This window comes from Sinohyriopsis cumingii, chromosome 15 (genome assembly GCF_028554795.1).
Source record: "Sinohyriopsis cumingii isolate HCF-2022 chromosome 15, ASM2855479v2, whole genome shotgun sequence".
NCBI classification, from domain to species: domain Eukaryota; kingdom Metazoa; phylum Mollusca; class Bivalvia; order Unionida; family Unionidae; genus Sinohyriopsis; species Sinohyriopsis cumingii.
Window position 1 is genome coordinate 69806328 of NC_142975.1, and position 14494 is coordinate 69820821.

The following is a 14494-nucleotide window of genomic DNA, read 5'->3' on the forward strand; positions in this document are numbered from 1 at the left end:
TATAAACAGAACAAGATCAAAAAGCTGTTATCCTGTGCACTGCTAGAAAAATGCAAAATACTGCCGAGAGTTTGCAATTGTTTTGGCCTCTCTGCAAATGACAATGTGAACACCTTATCTGTATTGCTGAAAGAAAAAAAAAGCAACATTAAGTATGCACCATGTCATGTCTTACTTGGTTTTCCTTCAGTGAATCCAGATAAAATGGATCTGACTCCAAGAACTTGGAATGTAGGTCATCCCAATTTGGACAATTTGTTTCTGTAAAGAATAACTGTCAATGCAAGAAAGAAACAATGAAGCAATTAAATGATCTTTTTGCTTGGCAGGGTATATGTCAATGAACTATTGTGCACAAATCAACTTACATGAACCTTCACCCAATCTGATCAAAATTTACCTAGTCTGTTTAAATGAATGGTTATACAGAAAACTTTGTCTATATGACATCTAAAATCTTAATAATTCCAAAACTTTATATAAAATTTTTGTGAAACCTTTACAACTTATTTAAATGTATTCAGTCAGTTACCATTATATTTTGCCCTAATAAATTGCTGATTGTAAATATCAGTTATGCTAGTTCATAGGTGGAGAATCCCGAAATTCACAGGGTCATTTTAATATGAATAAATATGCAAGCAGTCATGACCAGATTCTTAAAAAAATGAGTTTATTCCATTATGCTACAATAAACACGGGGACAGATGCACCCTTACACACTTCTGGCTGAGTTTTCTGACTTCAGGTCAAAAGCGAACAAATGACAATGACTACTGTTATGTATATTTAAATTAATTGTTTGTTATTTTTCAAAATATTTTTATTCCATTATATGTTGTTGTAATTGTTACGAGTCAATGCTCTTAAAATAAGTTTTAAAAAAGAGTGAAGACAACAAGCTTTGTAAAATTTAACAAATAATTTATTTCCCCAGAATACAAAGCAAAAAAGAATAAGAAAAAAGAACTTACAGTATTGCAAATTAATCCAAATTGTAATTCAAGAATTCAAAAACACAAGTCATATCAATGAAAAGTTCTAAGTGAATCACAGTTAAAATCCCAATGAATATCCAAGCTGGAAGGCGATGACATATGCAATAATCAGCAATGTACTGATGTGTCAACAGTCTCTTGTTGAATCACGGAAAATAATATTCCAGTTTTTTAATTCTGTATAGATTCCAGTAAATATCTTTGTCCAAGAATTATCAGCTCTTTAGTATTTCCAAGGAAAACAATCACTTGAATTCAATAATTTGAAGAAAATAATAATTCAGTCCCAATCTGGACACAACATAAAACAACTTGAATTCTTAAATGTTAAGGCATGACTGATAGAATTCTTATCATAATATCAGTTATAAGACTAACTAAAATGCAAAACAGATTCCCAGATGGGAGTCAAGAGTTTATTCTTCTGCAAAAAATAGAAGTTTGTTTATGAATTAACATGTGCCTCACGTCACATAGTCCAGGTATGATCTTGACTCAACTAAATGATTCTTATTCTGAGAAAGAAGTTTTAAAAAATTAAAAAAGTTGTGTACCAAAACTGTTACTGGTTTTAAGATCAGCAACTAGATACAATGTTTCTATTATTAGGTATTTACATCAATGAAATAAATAAAAAAATATCAATCAAATCAAACAGAACTGAACTTAAGTCTGACAATTATCAAGTCCAGTAAACAATATTACATTAAAATAACATGTAATAGAATAAAAACATACTTTAAAACAAACAGACAAACAATTAATTTAAATATACATAACAGTAATCTAATATTGTTTACTGGACTTAATTTTTTCCAAAATTAAGTTCAGTTCTGTTTGACTTGATTGATTGTTTAAAATTTATCTCATTGATGTGAATACCTAATAATAGAAACAATGTATCTAGTTGCTGACCTTAAAATCAGTGATAGTTTTGGTAAAACAACTTTTTTTATTTTTTTAAAAATTCTTTCTCAGAGTAAGAATCATTAAATTGAGTCAAGGTCATACCTGGACTATGTGATGTGAGGCATGTGTTAATTCATACACAAACGTCTTTTTTTCCAGAAGGATGAACTCTTGACCCCCATCCAGGAATCTATTTTGGATTTTAGTTAGTCTTATGACATGTTATGATAAGAATTCTTTCAGTCATGCCTTAACACTTGAAATGTCAAGTTGTTTTATGTTGTGTCCAGATTGGGGCTGAATTATTATTTTCTTCAAATTATTGAATTCAAGTGATTGTTTTCCCTGCAAATACTAAAGTGCTCTAAATTCATTCCTGGACAAAGATATTTACTGGAATTTATATAGAATTCAAAAACTGGAATAATATCTTCTGTGATACAGCAAGAGACTGTTAACACATCAGTACAATGCTGACTATTGCATACATCATCTCCATCCATTTTGGATTTTCATTGGGATTTGAACTGTGATTCACTTAGAACTTTTCTTTGATAGGACTTGTGTTTTAATTCTTGGATTACAATTTGGATTTAATTCGCAATAATGTAAGTTCTTTTCTCTTATTTTTTTTTACTTTTAGGGAAATAAATTTTATGTTTAATTTTACAAAGCTTATTGTCTTCACTCTTTTCTGTTACTTATTTTAAGAGCATAGACTCGTAATACTACTAATGGCATATTAGGGTTAAAGTACAACATTTAGTTAGTAATGCATGGTCTCCCATTTAAATAGATAAGTTAATACGTACTAGATGTATAGCATATAATCCAATAAAGTTCTCTATTTTTTCCAATTAATGTTGCTATTAAAGAGCTCAGGATCAGATTGGATAATTTCTATTATCTGATATTAAATACAATTTATGTTGTGGTCTGATTGGTTAAAGAGTTTAGACACTGGGGTATCCTTTATGTTAGATATCCTGAGGTGTTCTTTTATTCTCACTTGTAATTCCGATTTGGCCTCTTGAGACTAAAAGGGAATTTCAAGTAAGAATAAAAGATCAGTTTTCAGATCTAGTCAAATTATTTAACCGATGATGAAAAGATGCAAGTTTTATAGTGTATGCTAAACAATATCATTAGCTTAGTCAGCCTAAGTGGTCAAAGCATCCACCTTGAATGCAAAAGGTTGCAGGTTCAAACCCATGCTAAATCATACCAAATACTTATTAAAAAATGGTACTAACAGGATAATGTGACTGGGTTGGACATCATGCTACATGACTGTAGCATGATGCCCCAGTTCAAAATATGACTATAAACTTTCACTTAAAAATCCAAATTACACATACTCACACACACAGTTATCCTTCATGCAAGATAAGAAAAAACCCTAAGCATTCTTACTTCGCTATAAAAGTCAGGTTCAATGCTGATTTCTCAAACATTTTGACCAAATCATTCTATGTCTTTAAACAGGGTCTTTCCTAAATTTATCATACTTACATAATCTTCATTCACTGGCACAGCATGGACTGGAATGGGCTGCCAGTTCAGTGTTTGACTCCATTCCTGGGCAGAGTCAGGAGGAAACAATCCAGCCAGTACAGAGTAAGCACTCATCAAGGTTCTGTCAATGTTAGTGCTTCTCACATACACCTGTTAATTTCAGGGATCTGATTACAACAAAATAAGGAAGCGATTGCTAATTGTTGAGGTACGTTTTCTCACTGCTTGTGTTCCATGCACGTGATTGGATGTTAAATATACTCTTCACTAAGTCAACGGTAATAAAAGAGTTTCATGCACTTCTATCAAATATATTGCTGCAATCTATGGAGATTTATTGAAAGGAATTATTGGGATATTAAAAACACGCTACACGGCACATTGAGAAATACAAGTTTCCAAGACCTACAAAAATGTGTGTTTCTGGTTTCATCTCCAAACATGCATCAGAACAGTTTTTTATCATCATTGCTTTCTACATGGATTTAGTCCATAACATGTTATTTCTTCAGGTCTTCTGCCCTCGACTCCACCATTAGTGTGCAGATTTCTTACTAAAAGCATTTTCTACTACCGCTGTGTACAATATCCAAGGGAAACAACTACTACTTTGCCTAATCATTTACTTAAATGAGTTACCTCCCTTGAAAAATAAAAGTAAAATACTTGAAGTCATTGGGATATATTTAGTTATTAATTGTATTAAGACCACGCCGTTTATTATTATTGGTAGTAATATAAAGTATAGAATGAATTATGTGCTACTGACAGAGTGACAAAAACCATCAAGGTCAAAAAGTTATATATTCAACAAATTTCCTAGTGAATCAGTTAGGGCTCTTCTGATTTAAACATAGATGGTATACAGGGAAGGCATTTTTTAAAAAACGCGTGATAGGTTACTTTGATTTCATAGAGTTCATATTAAAATGATAGAAATTTTAACTGCATCCATGGGTGAGTAACCCATTTTTAAGTGCCTTCCCTGGTTCCCATGTATTTTTAATGGAACAGCCCTTAGTATAAAATGAAAATGACCCAAGCATATTGAATTCAAACTTACATTTTTCCTAGACTCTTTCAGTCATGGAGGACAAAGTCTGCTGGCAAAATGTATTATAAATTTACATAACAATTCACATACCTCAGCCCTTTTGTAAGAGGAATGAAGAAACTTGGTCTGAACATATCTCTCGTGTAAAAATTGACCCATGCTGTATTCTTGATACATTCCTCTCTGAAATCAAAACCAGAATTTTTTTTATGTTTTACATAAACATCAATAATTAATTCATTACAGATTCAAGTTATAAAGCCTTTTCCTTATTTTTATGAATTTCATTTAGATTATTGAGCAACAAAAACAAAGTTGATAATTAAGATTTTTTCAGAGGTTTTCTTTATAATTTCAGACTCATTTAGTCAAAGAATATTTTCTGCATAAATAACACTTGATAGTAATATATGACACCTGTCTTTAATGATTACACAGAAGTACTGTGTTTACAGGTCGACTAATGAATCAAACAGTAATCTATCAAACCAACTGTATCAAACAGTGATATATCAAATCAACTGTATCAAACAGTGATATATCAAATCAACTGTATCAAACAGTAATGTAGAAAACTTTCACATCAATTTTCATTTAAGACCTCAGCAAATAAAGTTGAGCTCCAGCATGGAAGAATATAGATCTTGTTAGACTTCATCTATTTTGAAAAATTAATCACAATTCATACAATTCTGTTGCAACAGATTGTAGTCTCTATTAAGGTGTGATTTTTTTTCTTCTTCAGAAAATAAGTAGACACAAGTCCTTCAAATGAAGGCATTAGAGTCTTCCAATAAAACAACCATATATACTCGCTTATAAGTCAAACTGCAAACTGCTCAGACCCAGATCTGCCATTGCATAATGTGCTGGTAGATCTTTATCTGTGCAATTTGTTAGGAGTTATCAGTAGAGTACTTTGATCTGAATCTTTTTCCTTTTCAGACTGACTCTACTTATAAGTGAGTACATATGGTTAGCCAGATCCAAACCTAAAACTAAAGTTATAATGTGTACACAAAACTGAGAGCATCACACAATCAGAAACCAAACACTGGAAAATTTTAGAAATAGTGCACAGAAAAGGTCCTATATAAACACAAAAGATGAATGCCATATTTATGAAGATTAGCGAAAAAGAAAATGCTATTACTTGTCTGGTATTGTAAATATAACAACACAGGAATGCTTACTTTTGATCCTTCATAGTTTAATGATCAAATAATTTCACTAGCTATCTCTATGAAAATATTTTGAGAAAGTGAATTTCAAAATTAAAAAATATCATGTTTCAACAATTGTATTCGTTCTTAGTCAAAAGCACAATATGTAACGAAAACTTTTGACCCAATCTACCATAAGAACCATAATAAAGCAGGTATGATAGGTACCATGGTTTAATATAATAATAATAATGAGGACTTTGTATAGCGCCTAATCTTTCGAAGCTCTAAGCACTTTACAGCATTAGACAACACCTACAAGATAAAAAACATATAATAATATTATTACAAAAACAAACATCATGAAATTAGAAAAAACATTAAAAAAATAAAAAACATGCTGAGAATATTTCAGGTAGGAAACATTATTAGATCTTTAAGTTTGTTCTTGCAGTTGAAATAAGTGAGTTTTGAGAGCCCTCTTGAATGTGATCACTGTGTCTTTGTGTCTAAGTTCAGTGGGCAATTCATTCCACGTTGCTGGGCCCTGGTATGCAAAAGAACACTGTCTATATGACTTTGTTTTCATAGTGGGACTAATGACTATACGATTGTCAGAAAAGGAGTGTAAGTATCTTGCTGGTGTGTACACATGGGTGAGGTCAGATAGGTATGTTGTACTGGAGTCCATCAGTGAAACATAGCACAGAGAACAAATTTTGTGTTTGATTCTGGATCGAATGGATAGCCAGTGTAAGGTACAGAGCAGCGGGGAGGTGTGCTCTGATCGTGGTACTCTAAGTATGATCCGAGCAGCTGTGTTTTGAACTTTTTGAAGTTTCTGGAGTAGATATTGAGATAAACCAGATAGAATTGAGTTACAATAGTCCAGTCTTGAAAGTACTAATGAACACACAAGTGTTTTAGTGGCATGATAAGAAAATTATCAAAGTCAAAGATTGTCTGCCTTGCTTTCTTCAGCCATCTCAGGATAAAGACAGTCCAGTGAGATAGTTATAATTTACATATCATCAGATGTTCATTTTGTAACACATATTTAGGTCAATATTTGAACCGTCTGTATGAGAACACATCAGCAGTGAGTAATGGAGTAAAATATCTCATGTAAATTTAATTCAAAATGGCAAAGAAATTGCTTGACTATGTATCAGATCTATCTTTCACACGTAATGCATCATAAACATCTAATTCTGCTGCAAATTATGTTGGATAGCTTACTTCACACTGAATATGGAAAGAAGGCAGGCAATGTCACATAAAAATCTGAAGAGAATTTTTCCCCTAGTACCAAACATTAACTGAAGTAATCAAACGTTACTGCCCTTCTTTACCCATCTTCCATCCACAGCATTAAAGGGTTGTATTTAGTCATAATGAATTGAAAGTCTGAAGATAAAAAGGGGAAATAATACCTACATTCATCTGACTTTTATTCTGAATGCCACTTCAAAATTTATTATGGACACTTAAATGTCATTTAATGAGACTCAGATTTCTGTTTTCAATGTGGCTTTGGGGGGTGGGGGGGTGAGTGGTGGCAATTAATACCAAAGTTGACATAGAAAACAGGAGTGATTTGATAATTAAATTAACAATGCTGAATATATTCAAGAAATATTCAAACAGGAAAACACACACATCCTAAATAGCTTTCATGTTAATAATTTCATAATAAATTTTCCATCTGATTTAAATTATCTGAAGCTTTAAATTTCAGCAGCTCAAAATATTTTTACCGTGGTCAGCTGCCCGAATCCCTGCGGCCATTCATCTTCTGTGTGAATATCTGAGGGATATGCATGTGTTGGGCTTCTATCTCCATGTCTGAACAACTGAAATAGAAAGCAACACAGTCTATAATAAATCCAACATCGACACAATCTCAGATTGCAGTATAATTAAAAATCACTTTGTGAATATACATATTTCATTCAAGTTTATAGAACTGTGTTCAAATGGTAAATACAAATTTTATGCCATGTACTTTTAGCTTTGCCATCAAAAATGGTTTATGACACAACCCCCACCCCACTCATCCGTGTAAAAGAAGCATCGTCAAATCCCCCAACTTTTCTCAATTAAAAAAAGATTTGATATCATGAGGATTTTAAGAAGCTAAATATACAAAATCTTACATTTAATGAATTATTATTACTATTATTATTATTATTATTACTATTAATCAATGCCATTTGGAAATTCAGTGAAATAGTCACCCAGTAACTGTCATTCCACTCAAACACACGAAAGAAAGCAAATCAGACTTTACCTTTTTTCAAGTGAAATATGTTCTGCCCCATTTTCATATTCTGAGTACACTGCAGTATACCCTAACTTGGGAGACCACCCCTACTACCAATAAAAAATGTTATTTGAAAACAGGTGGTCTCTCTTCAATTGTCTGTGTAGCAGGGACAATTTTCCGCTTCAAAATTCAATTTGAATTAAGAAGGAAAAATGCTGACAATGAAATCTTTCACCATCATATTATTTGCATTGTGGTGGATTTTCATAACTGATAACAAACATTAGGAACATCTATAAAAAAATATATGTCCATGATTGCTTAATTTAAAATAAGTAATGGTTAATAATAATAACAATATAAAATCTACATGACTTTGGCACTACAATTGTATTTAGTGACAGTTACTTTAGTCTGGTGTACAGTCTATAACATTTAATACTACATATAGCATTAAAGAATATTAATTGTCAGATTAAACTCCTTCTTTTCTTTCACCTGGGTTTTATTAATCAAGAAAAAGATACCCAAGTCAACTTTGTTTTCTCTGCATACTTGGGCAAAATGGCATGCAATGCAAAATGTATCGTCCTAATCTCTCCAAGGAATGGACTGTGTAATAATATTATTATTTATGCTAGCACAAAACAAGAGGTCCTAGCTGGTCTGATGTCACTCACCCAATGTCAATCACACAATCTGTGTAAACCATCTCCAAAACTTTATATGAAGCTGATTTTACTTACTCTGCCATATTCTGATAAACAGTCCTTCTACAAATATCACTGATATGCACAATCTCTTGCAAATAATCAAAGTTATCCACAATCTTAATCATATTAGGAGGCACTCTAAATATATTACTTACTTGTGAAAGTGTAACAGGTGTAAGGTGAAGTTGTTTGCTTTGTAACAAACACAGTGGAGGGAATGTTGGCATACCTCTATGTTACTCTCATGTACTGTCATTGAAATATCATTGGATATTGTACTTGTGGAAACTGTGCACGATCTAAACACACTTCTAACCAAAATAACTCCTCCCATGTGCTAAAAATATCAGCCTGAATTACTCTAAAGTACAGTTCTTAAAATAGGGAAAACAAGCTTTGTCAGACTAGACAATACCAGATTCTAAAAAGTGCAATGAATGAATCACAAAATATATAAAAAGTAAACAAGTTATGGGTTCATTTTCTTTTGCAATTTACTTTTGAAGTCCAGGAAGTGTAAATGACAAAGTAGATCAAGCAGTTTTTTTTAAGTGCACATCTGAGGTAAGGCCAAGCTGAATAATCTATAACCCAAACTATACCCATCAATCATACCAACAAAAAAATAAAGGAAATTAAAAGTTCTTATAACAATAACCAACATAAAGAATGTCTTTTTTTAAACAGCCAGGATAACCAGTGAGAAAATCCAGGGAAATTCTTTTTGTTAACAAATCTAACTCTATGCAAAGTATGAAACTGTAGCAAGCACCACCTAAACCCATTTACCATGTTTTATGTGATACATAGTCTCTAAATCTAAAGATATAACATCTGCAGCCAATCAGATGGAAGGTATTTCACTAATTGTTATAGAACCAGTCTATGGCTTTGATAAGCTTAAGGTGGTGAAAAATCCAAACTGGAATTCAGTCTACAGGGTAGTAACAAGCTTATCCAATCAGATACAAGATTGCCTCAATAATATGCATGACTCTTTGCTATCATTATTAAATTCATTTCAACTTTGTGATAATGCATGCATACTGGTAAGGCTATTTCACTGATTAGTTCAAACTCGGATCAAAAATATATTTGCTAGATGGTTGACAAGCACAGCCAAGCAGATGCAAGATCACATTACAGTAAAAACCTCAAAATCCGATAAGAAATATATTTGCTAGATGGCTGGGAAGCTTGACAAGCAGATGTAAGTTCACATTACAGTAAAAACCTCAAAATCTGATCAGAACTCTATCTGCAAGATGGATGACAGGCTCTAACAAGCTGGTGCAGAATTACATTACAGTAAAACCTCAGTTCCAAAATCAAAGCCATGAAACCACCTGTCTTGAGAGACAAGATTCTTAATGTACAGTGATTATTACAGTGATTGTTGTGACCAATACATCTACATCTACTTAACTTCTGATTAGTTACTGCATTCAATGCCCCGAGTGGCCGAATGGTTTGAAAGTGATCTCCTTTACGGATCTCTGCCATCTCACCTCTGTCTGCGTGGGTTCGAGTCTCGGATTCGTTAATGTGGGTATGTGAGAAAGCTTGCCAGTAGCTTCTCGTGGGTCAGTGGGTCTTCCCGGGGTTTTCCTGGGTTCTTCCTCCACCATAAATACTGGCCGCAATTATAGCCTATCGTGTGCTGAAAAATGGTGTTAAACCCTACAACAGTTACTGCATTCTATCAGTTATAAACTACCAATGTTTATGTACATAATAAATTATTTACCTATGATAAATTGCCAATGTTCAAGTTGAACAACAAAATGCTACTTACTATAGACACCTCTGTGATGTGATGTGATTTGGATTTTTAACGTAACTTTAAAAAAAATTCAGTCATATTGCTATGATGTCTGCAATGTGGCAGTTTATAGTGATGCCTAACACTGGGGCATCATGCCACAGACTTGTAGCATGATGTCCCACCCAGTCACATTATCCCGATACCAGGCCGACCAGTCCTAATACTAACCTCTTAACGCTGAGCGCCAAGTGAAGCAGCTGTTAGTACCATTTTTGTAAGTCTCTGGTATGACTCAGCCAAGGATTTAATCCACGACCTCCTTGCATCAGATGCAGACGCTCGAACCGCTTGGCCACTGGAGCGCATCTAAGGCCCCCTAAAGATATGTTTCTGGTCAGCTGAACATTCCTGTTTTTCATTGCTGATCATAGCACTTTTTCCCGTAGGGTAATTTTTTTAATAAAACATTTAAAAAATAAAAAAATTAAGTTTTTCCCCCCAAAAACCCAAAATTGATTTGTGCATGTAACTGAGCACTTAGTACATATTATATATATATATATATATATATATATATATATATATATATATATATATATATATATATATATTCAATTCATTTACCTAGGCATAAGATTTTCCATATAGTTAAACAATATGGTTAAATTAAATTATGGTAACAAAATCAGTACAATCAATATTAAAAATTCAAACGATGAATAACCCATTTTAGTTATTAAAGTACGACATTTTTTGAACTTACTCATCTACTAATGAGTTTACCAACCACAACCCCACCACCACATTGCATTCCAGGAACTATATTCTGTACAAATTTGTTTTGAGTGGAGCAAGAGACAAAACTGAAAGAAAAGTAATTATTATTGACTCTGACGAGGGTGGCCTTAAAATGGTTAATAGCAGTATGTTTGTGCTTTCTTTTAGATAGCCTGGATCATAAGAATGGTAACTTTTTAGCCCAAATGGAAAATATTTTAGTTGCTGTTCTCCCAAACAAAGAAGATATTTTCCTATTTGGAATATATGTTATTTTTCTATCTGGAATAGGTTTTCTTTAAAGAGTAAATAAATGCCTCAAAGAGTTTGGGATAGATACATTTTCAGTTTACATAAAATTTTACAATAAATTTAATGTTGAAAAGCAAAGAAGAGCTCCTTCAATCACTAATATGAATGAATCCCAATATCATTAATGGAATTCTACTGTAATGTACACTGGATAGAAAACTGAATCTTTATATAAATTACTCTGTAAATGAATGTGGTTTGTTGATAGTTTTGTAATAAATTAGGATTCCATGCAAATTACCTAGAATTTAGCAGGCTTTAGGTGTAATAAATATCCATAGAAGTTAATCAAATGTAAAGTTTAAATTCCAATATACAATACTCATATATTTTATGAATAATAATGGGTAAAAGGGTTTTAAAAGAAAACACTCATTTGTGATAATCATAAGCCAGCTTTAATTGAAAAAATGAGAAAATGGATTAAGCTTTTTTTCCCCTTGCCTCACAAGGTTAGCAGAAGTCCTAAACTTTTAACTAAATTTCACAGAAATTTGGGAACAAAACATATTCCCCCCCAAAATATTTTTGTTAGAAAGGTTTGAAGTAATTTGCTATCTTCTCTCTCTCAGGTCTAAATAAGTTTTAGCACATCTTCTATGGAGGTCAAAATGTGGTCAATCTGAACTAGATTTTCACGGTAGATAAAGAGTGTGTACAATCATCTCCTTAACTTTTATGGATCTTCAAGAGAATGTCGGCTTGCCATAGTAGATAAAAACATCTGATAATGTGATTACTTAATTTATATGACAATTAAAATTCAATATTTATAATTGCAGATTTAATGACGAATATCAAATTATGTCTCAATTATATAAGAACTGAAATTACATCCAGATTAAGCATTAAGCATACACAAACATGGAAATTTTAATACAAAATGGCAACTTTAAAAAAAATTTTTTTACCCCTATTTACCGTTCTATCAGTTGGATTCAGCCTATGTGGGTATGTGAGAAAGTTTGCCAGTAGCTTCTCATGGGTCAGTGGTTCTTTCCAGGGTTTTCCTGGGTTCTTCCTCCACCATTAATACTGGCCGCCATGTATAGCCTATCATGTGCTGAAAAATGGCATTAAACCCTACAACAACAACCATTCTATCAGTGGTAAGGTATGTGTTGATACATGTGGATCTAGTAATAGGCATAGTATACTTGCTACCATGCCACTGACATAGAAATTAGTGGTACAGGGAGTGTATACTGTATTATATCTCTATATGTCTATAATTACGTCTGTGTTTATAAGTACATCTTTTTATGTACGTAACATACTTGTATTTGTTTGTGGGTATTTGTATATAGGTAACATTTGTATATAGATATATGTACATGTGCATGTATGTGCCCCAAACCTTGGAAATATAATGTGTAACTGTTGAGGGTTAAAAAAAAAATGTTTTGGTTGTTATTATCAGTCATGCTATTACAAATGATAATGCACTCATTTTCATTAGGATTTTAATAAAAACGTTATGTGTATTTCGTTAGGGTTGGGGGGAGGAAAAAAGATTATACTGCGTTATTTCAACAAACCAGTCGGGAAATAGATGAAATTTCCCCACCAACCTGTAGTTTTTATTTTTGTTTTCCTTTTTCTCTGACATTACTGCCACCAGAATCGTCAGGGAAAAAAGAGAACTGCTTCTTGGTCTCCCTTCGAACCTAATTTTCCTATCTACAATCAGTATCCGATCGTAAACAATCGTAAAACGCTTGTATGCATTACCAGCTGTACGAGTTCTAGGGAATCAGGACTCCACTCGTTTTTTGCGCTTGAAAAGTCACTGGAACGAGGTGCAGCTTTACCTGCGAGTACCTGACATAATAACGGCCGATGAAAAAGAACAGTAAATAATATGATATGTATTGATGCAGACGATTTAGGTAGCATGGTTGTGGCAAAAAAACTTGGTAAATCTGTGAATGTTTGAGATCAAGTGCTGATAAATGAGACGAAAACAAATATGCACGTGTCATAATTGTCGTCCATATTTCAACGGATGTGGAGAAGCAATTAATTTCCGTTCGCCCCTTGTTCTGTCACTTACTGAGTACATAATCCATCATAAGGGAGGCAACCAACTGTGAGAGGTATGATTCCAGCCGCGGAGAGGAAATCATATTGCAGTCTCGGAACGCAGTGGTAGTGGTGGGGGAATGTTGGTGAAATATAGTTTGCAAAGGAACTGGTGAGAATGTTGGAGTTAAAGTTTAATTAGTTCGTACTCATTAGAGGACTCATCAATAAGATTAATGAAGTCGACCTTAAATAAAAATTTTCACAAAGAAAATTAAAAACCAAAATAGTAATAATTAGTTCAAAAGTTTTCACACGATGTATATGTGAAATGGATATCACACGTAGATTTAGCATGTGTGGTGAGTCCGGCTGGGTGGATCTATTTTGGCAGGAAATTTAATCTGTCGGAATTTGTTTGTTTTTTTTTTTTGTGGCACCAGACAGATGCCCCCACCCCCACCCCCTCATTTCCAACAAACAAAAAAGTTAAAAGTGTTTTATGTGTAAGTGTATCCCCCCAGGTATGTTGTTTGTTTTATTTTTATAAAAAGAATTTTCAATCAAAAATTTAATTATTTTAAATTAATGATGCGGTATTTATATTTCCTAGTGTTATCTATAGAGGTGTTCATCCGAGCCAAGTTTCTTTCACCTAGCTTGAATTCGCTCCCCTAGTTCGTGTTTGTGACCTTTGCTAGAGGTCTCCTTAGTCTCGTGTTTGCTATACGTGTATTGGTGTGAATGCTATATATAGGACTCACGGTACTAATTCCACTCCAATGGTAAACATATGGAAACACTATCATATTCAAAATTCAATAACTTAAAATTTATGGGTGCTGATAATGACACCTATAATTTTTTGTGCACATCTAACCTTGGTGCAAGCTTATGTGTGGAGAACACCATATGACCCGCGGCAATTTGTTTACATACATGTGCATGAAACACGTGTTATTGATTCTGCACCAAATGAATCAGGTGCTACTTTCAGTAT

The 14494-nt window shown here is 33.0% G+C and overlaps 1 protein-coding gene across 1 annotated transcript in view; it reads right to left on the reverse strand.

The window, feature by feature from the left end:
- Nucleotides 1–13495, reverse strand: part of LOC149782029 (prostatic acid phosphatase-like) — a 38353-nt gene extending 24858 nt beyond the window's left edge. The window contains exons 1-5 of the mRNA XM_089933433.1: nucleotides 13204–13495; nucleotides 7397–7492; nucleotides 4567–4659; nucleotides 3420–3572; nucleotides 176–274 (exon numbers count right to left, since the gene is read on the reverse strand). Coding sequence (XP_089789559.1) covers nucleotides 176–274; nucleotides 3420–3572; nucleotides 4567–4659; nucleotides 7397–7492; nucleotides 13204–13368 — 606 coding nt within the window. The 5' untranslated portion in view covers nucleotides 13369–13495. The remainder of the gene's footprint in view (nucleotides 1–175; nucleotides 275–3419; nucleotides 3573–4566; nucleotides 4660–7396; nucleotides 7493–13203) is intronic.
- Nucleotides 13496–14494: the final 999 nt, after the last annotated feature.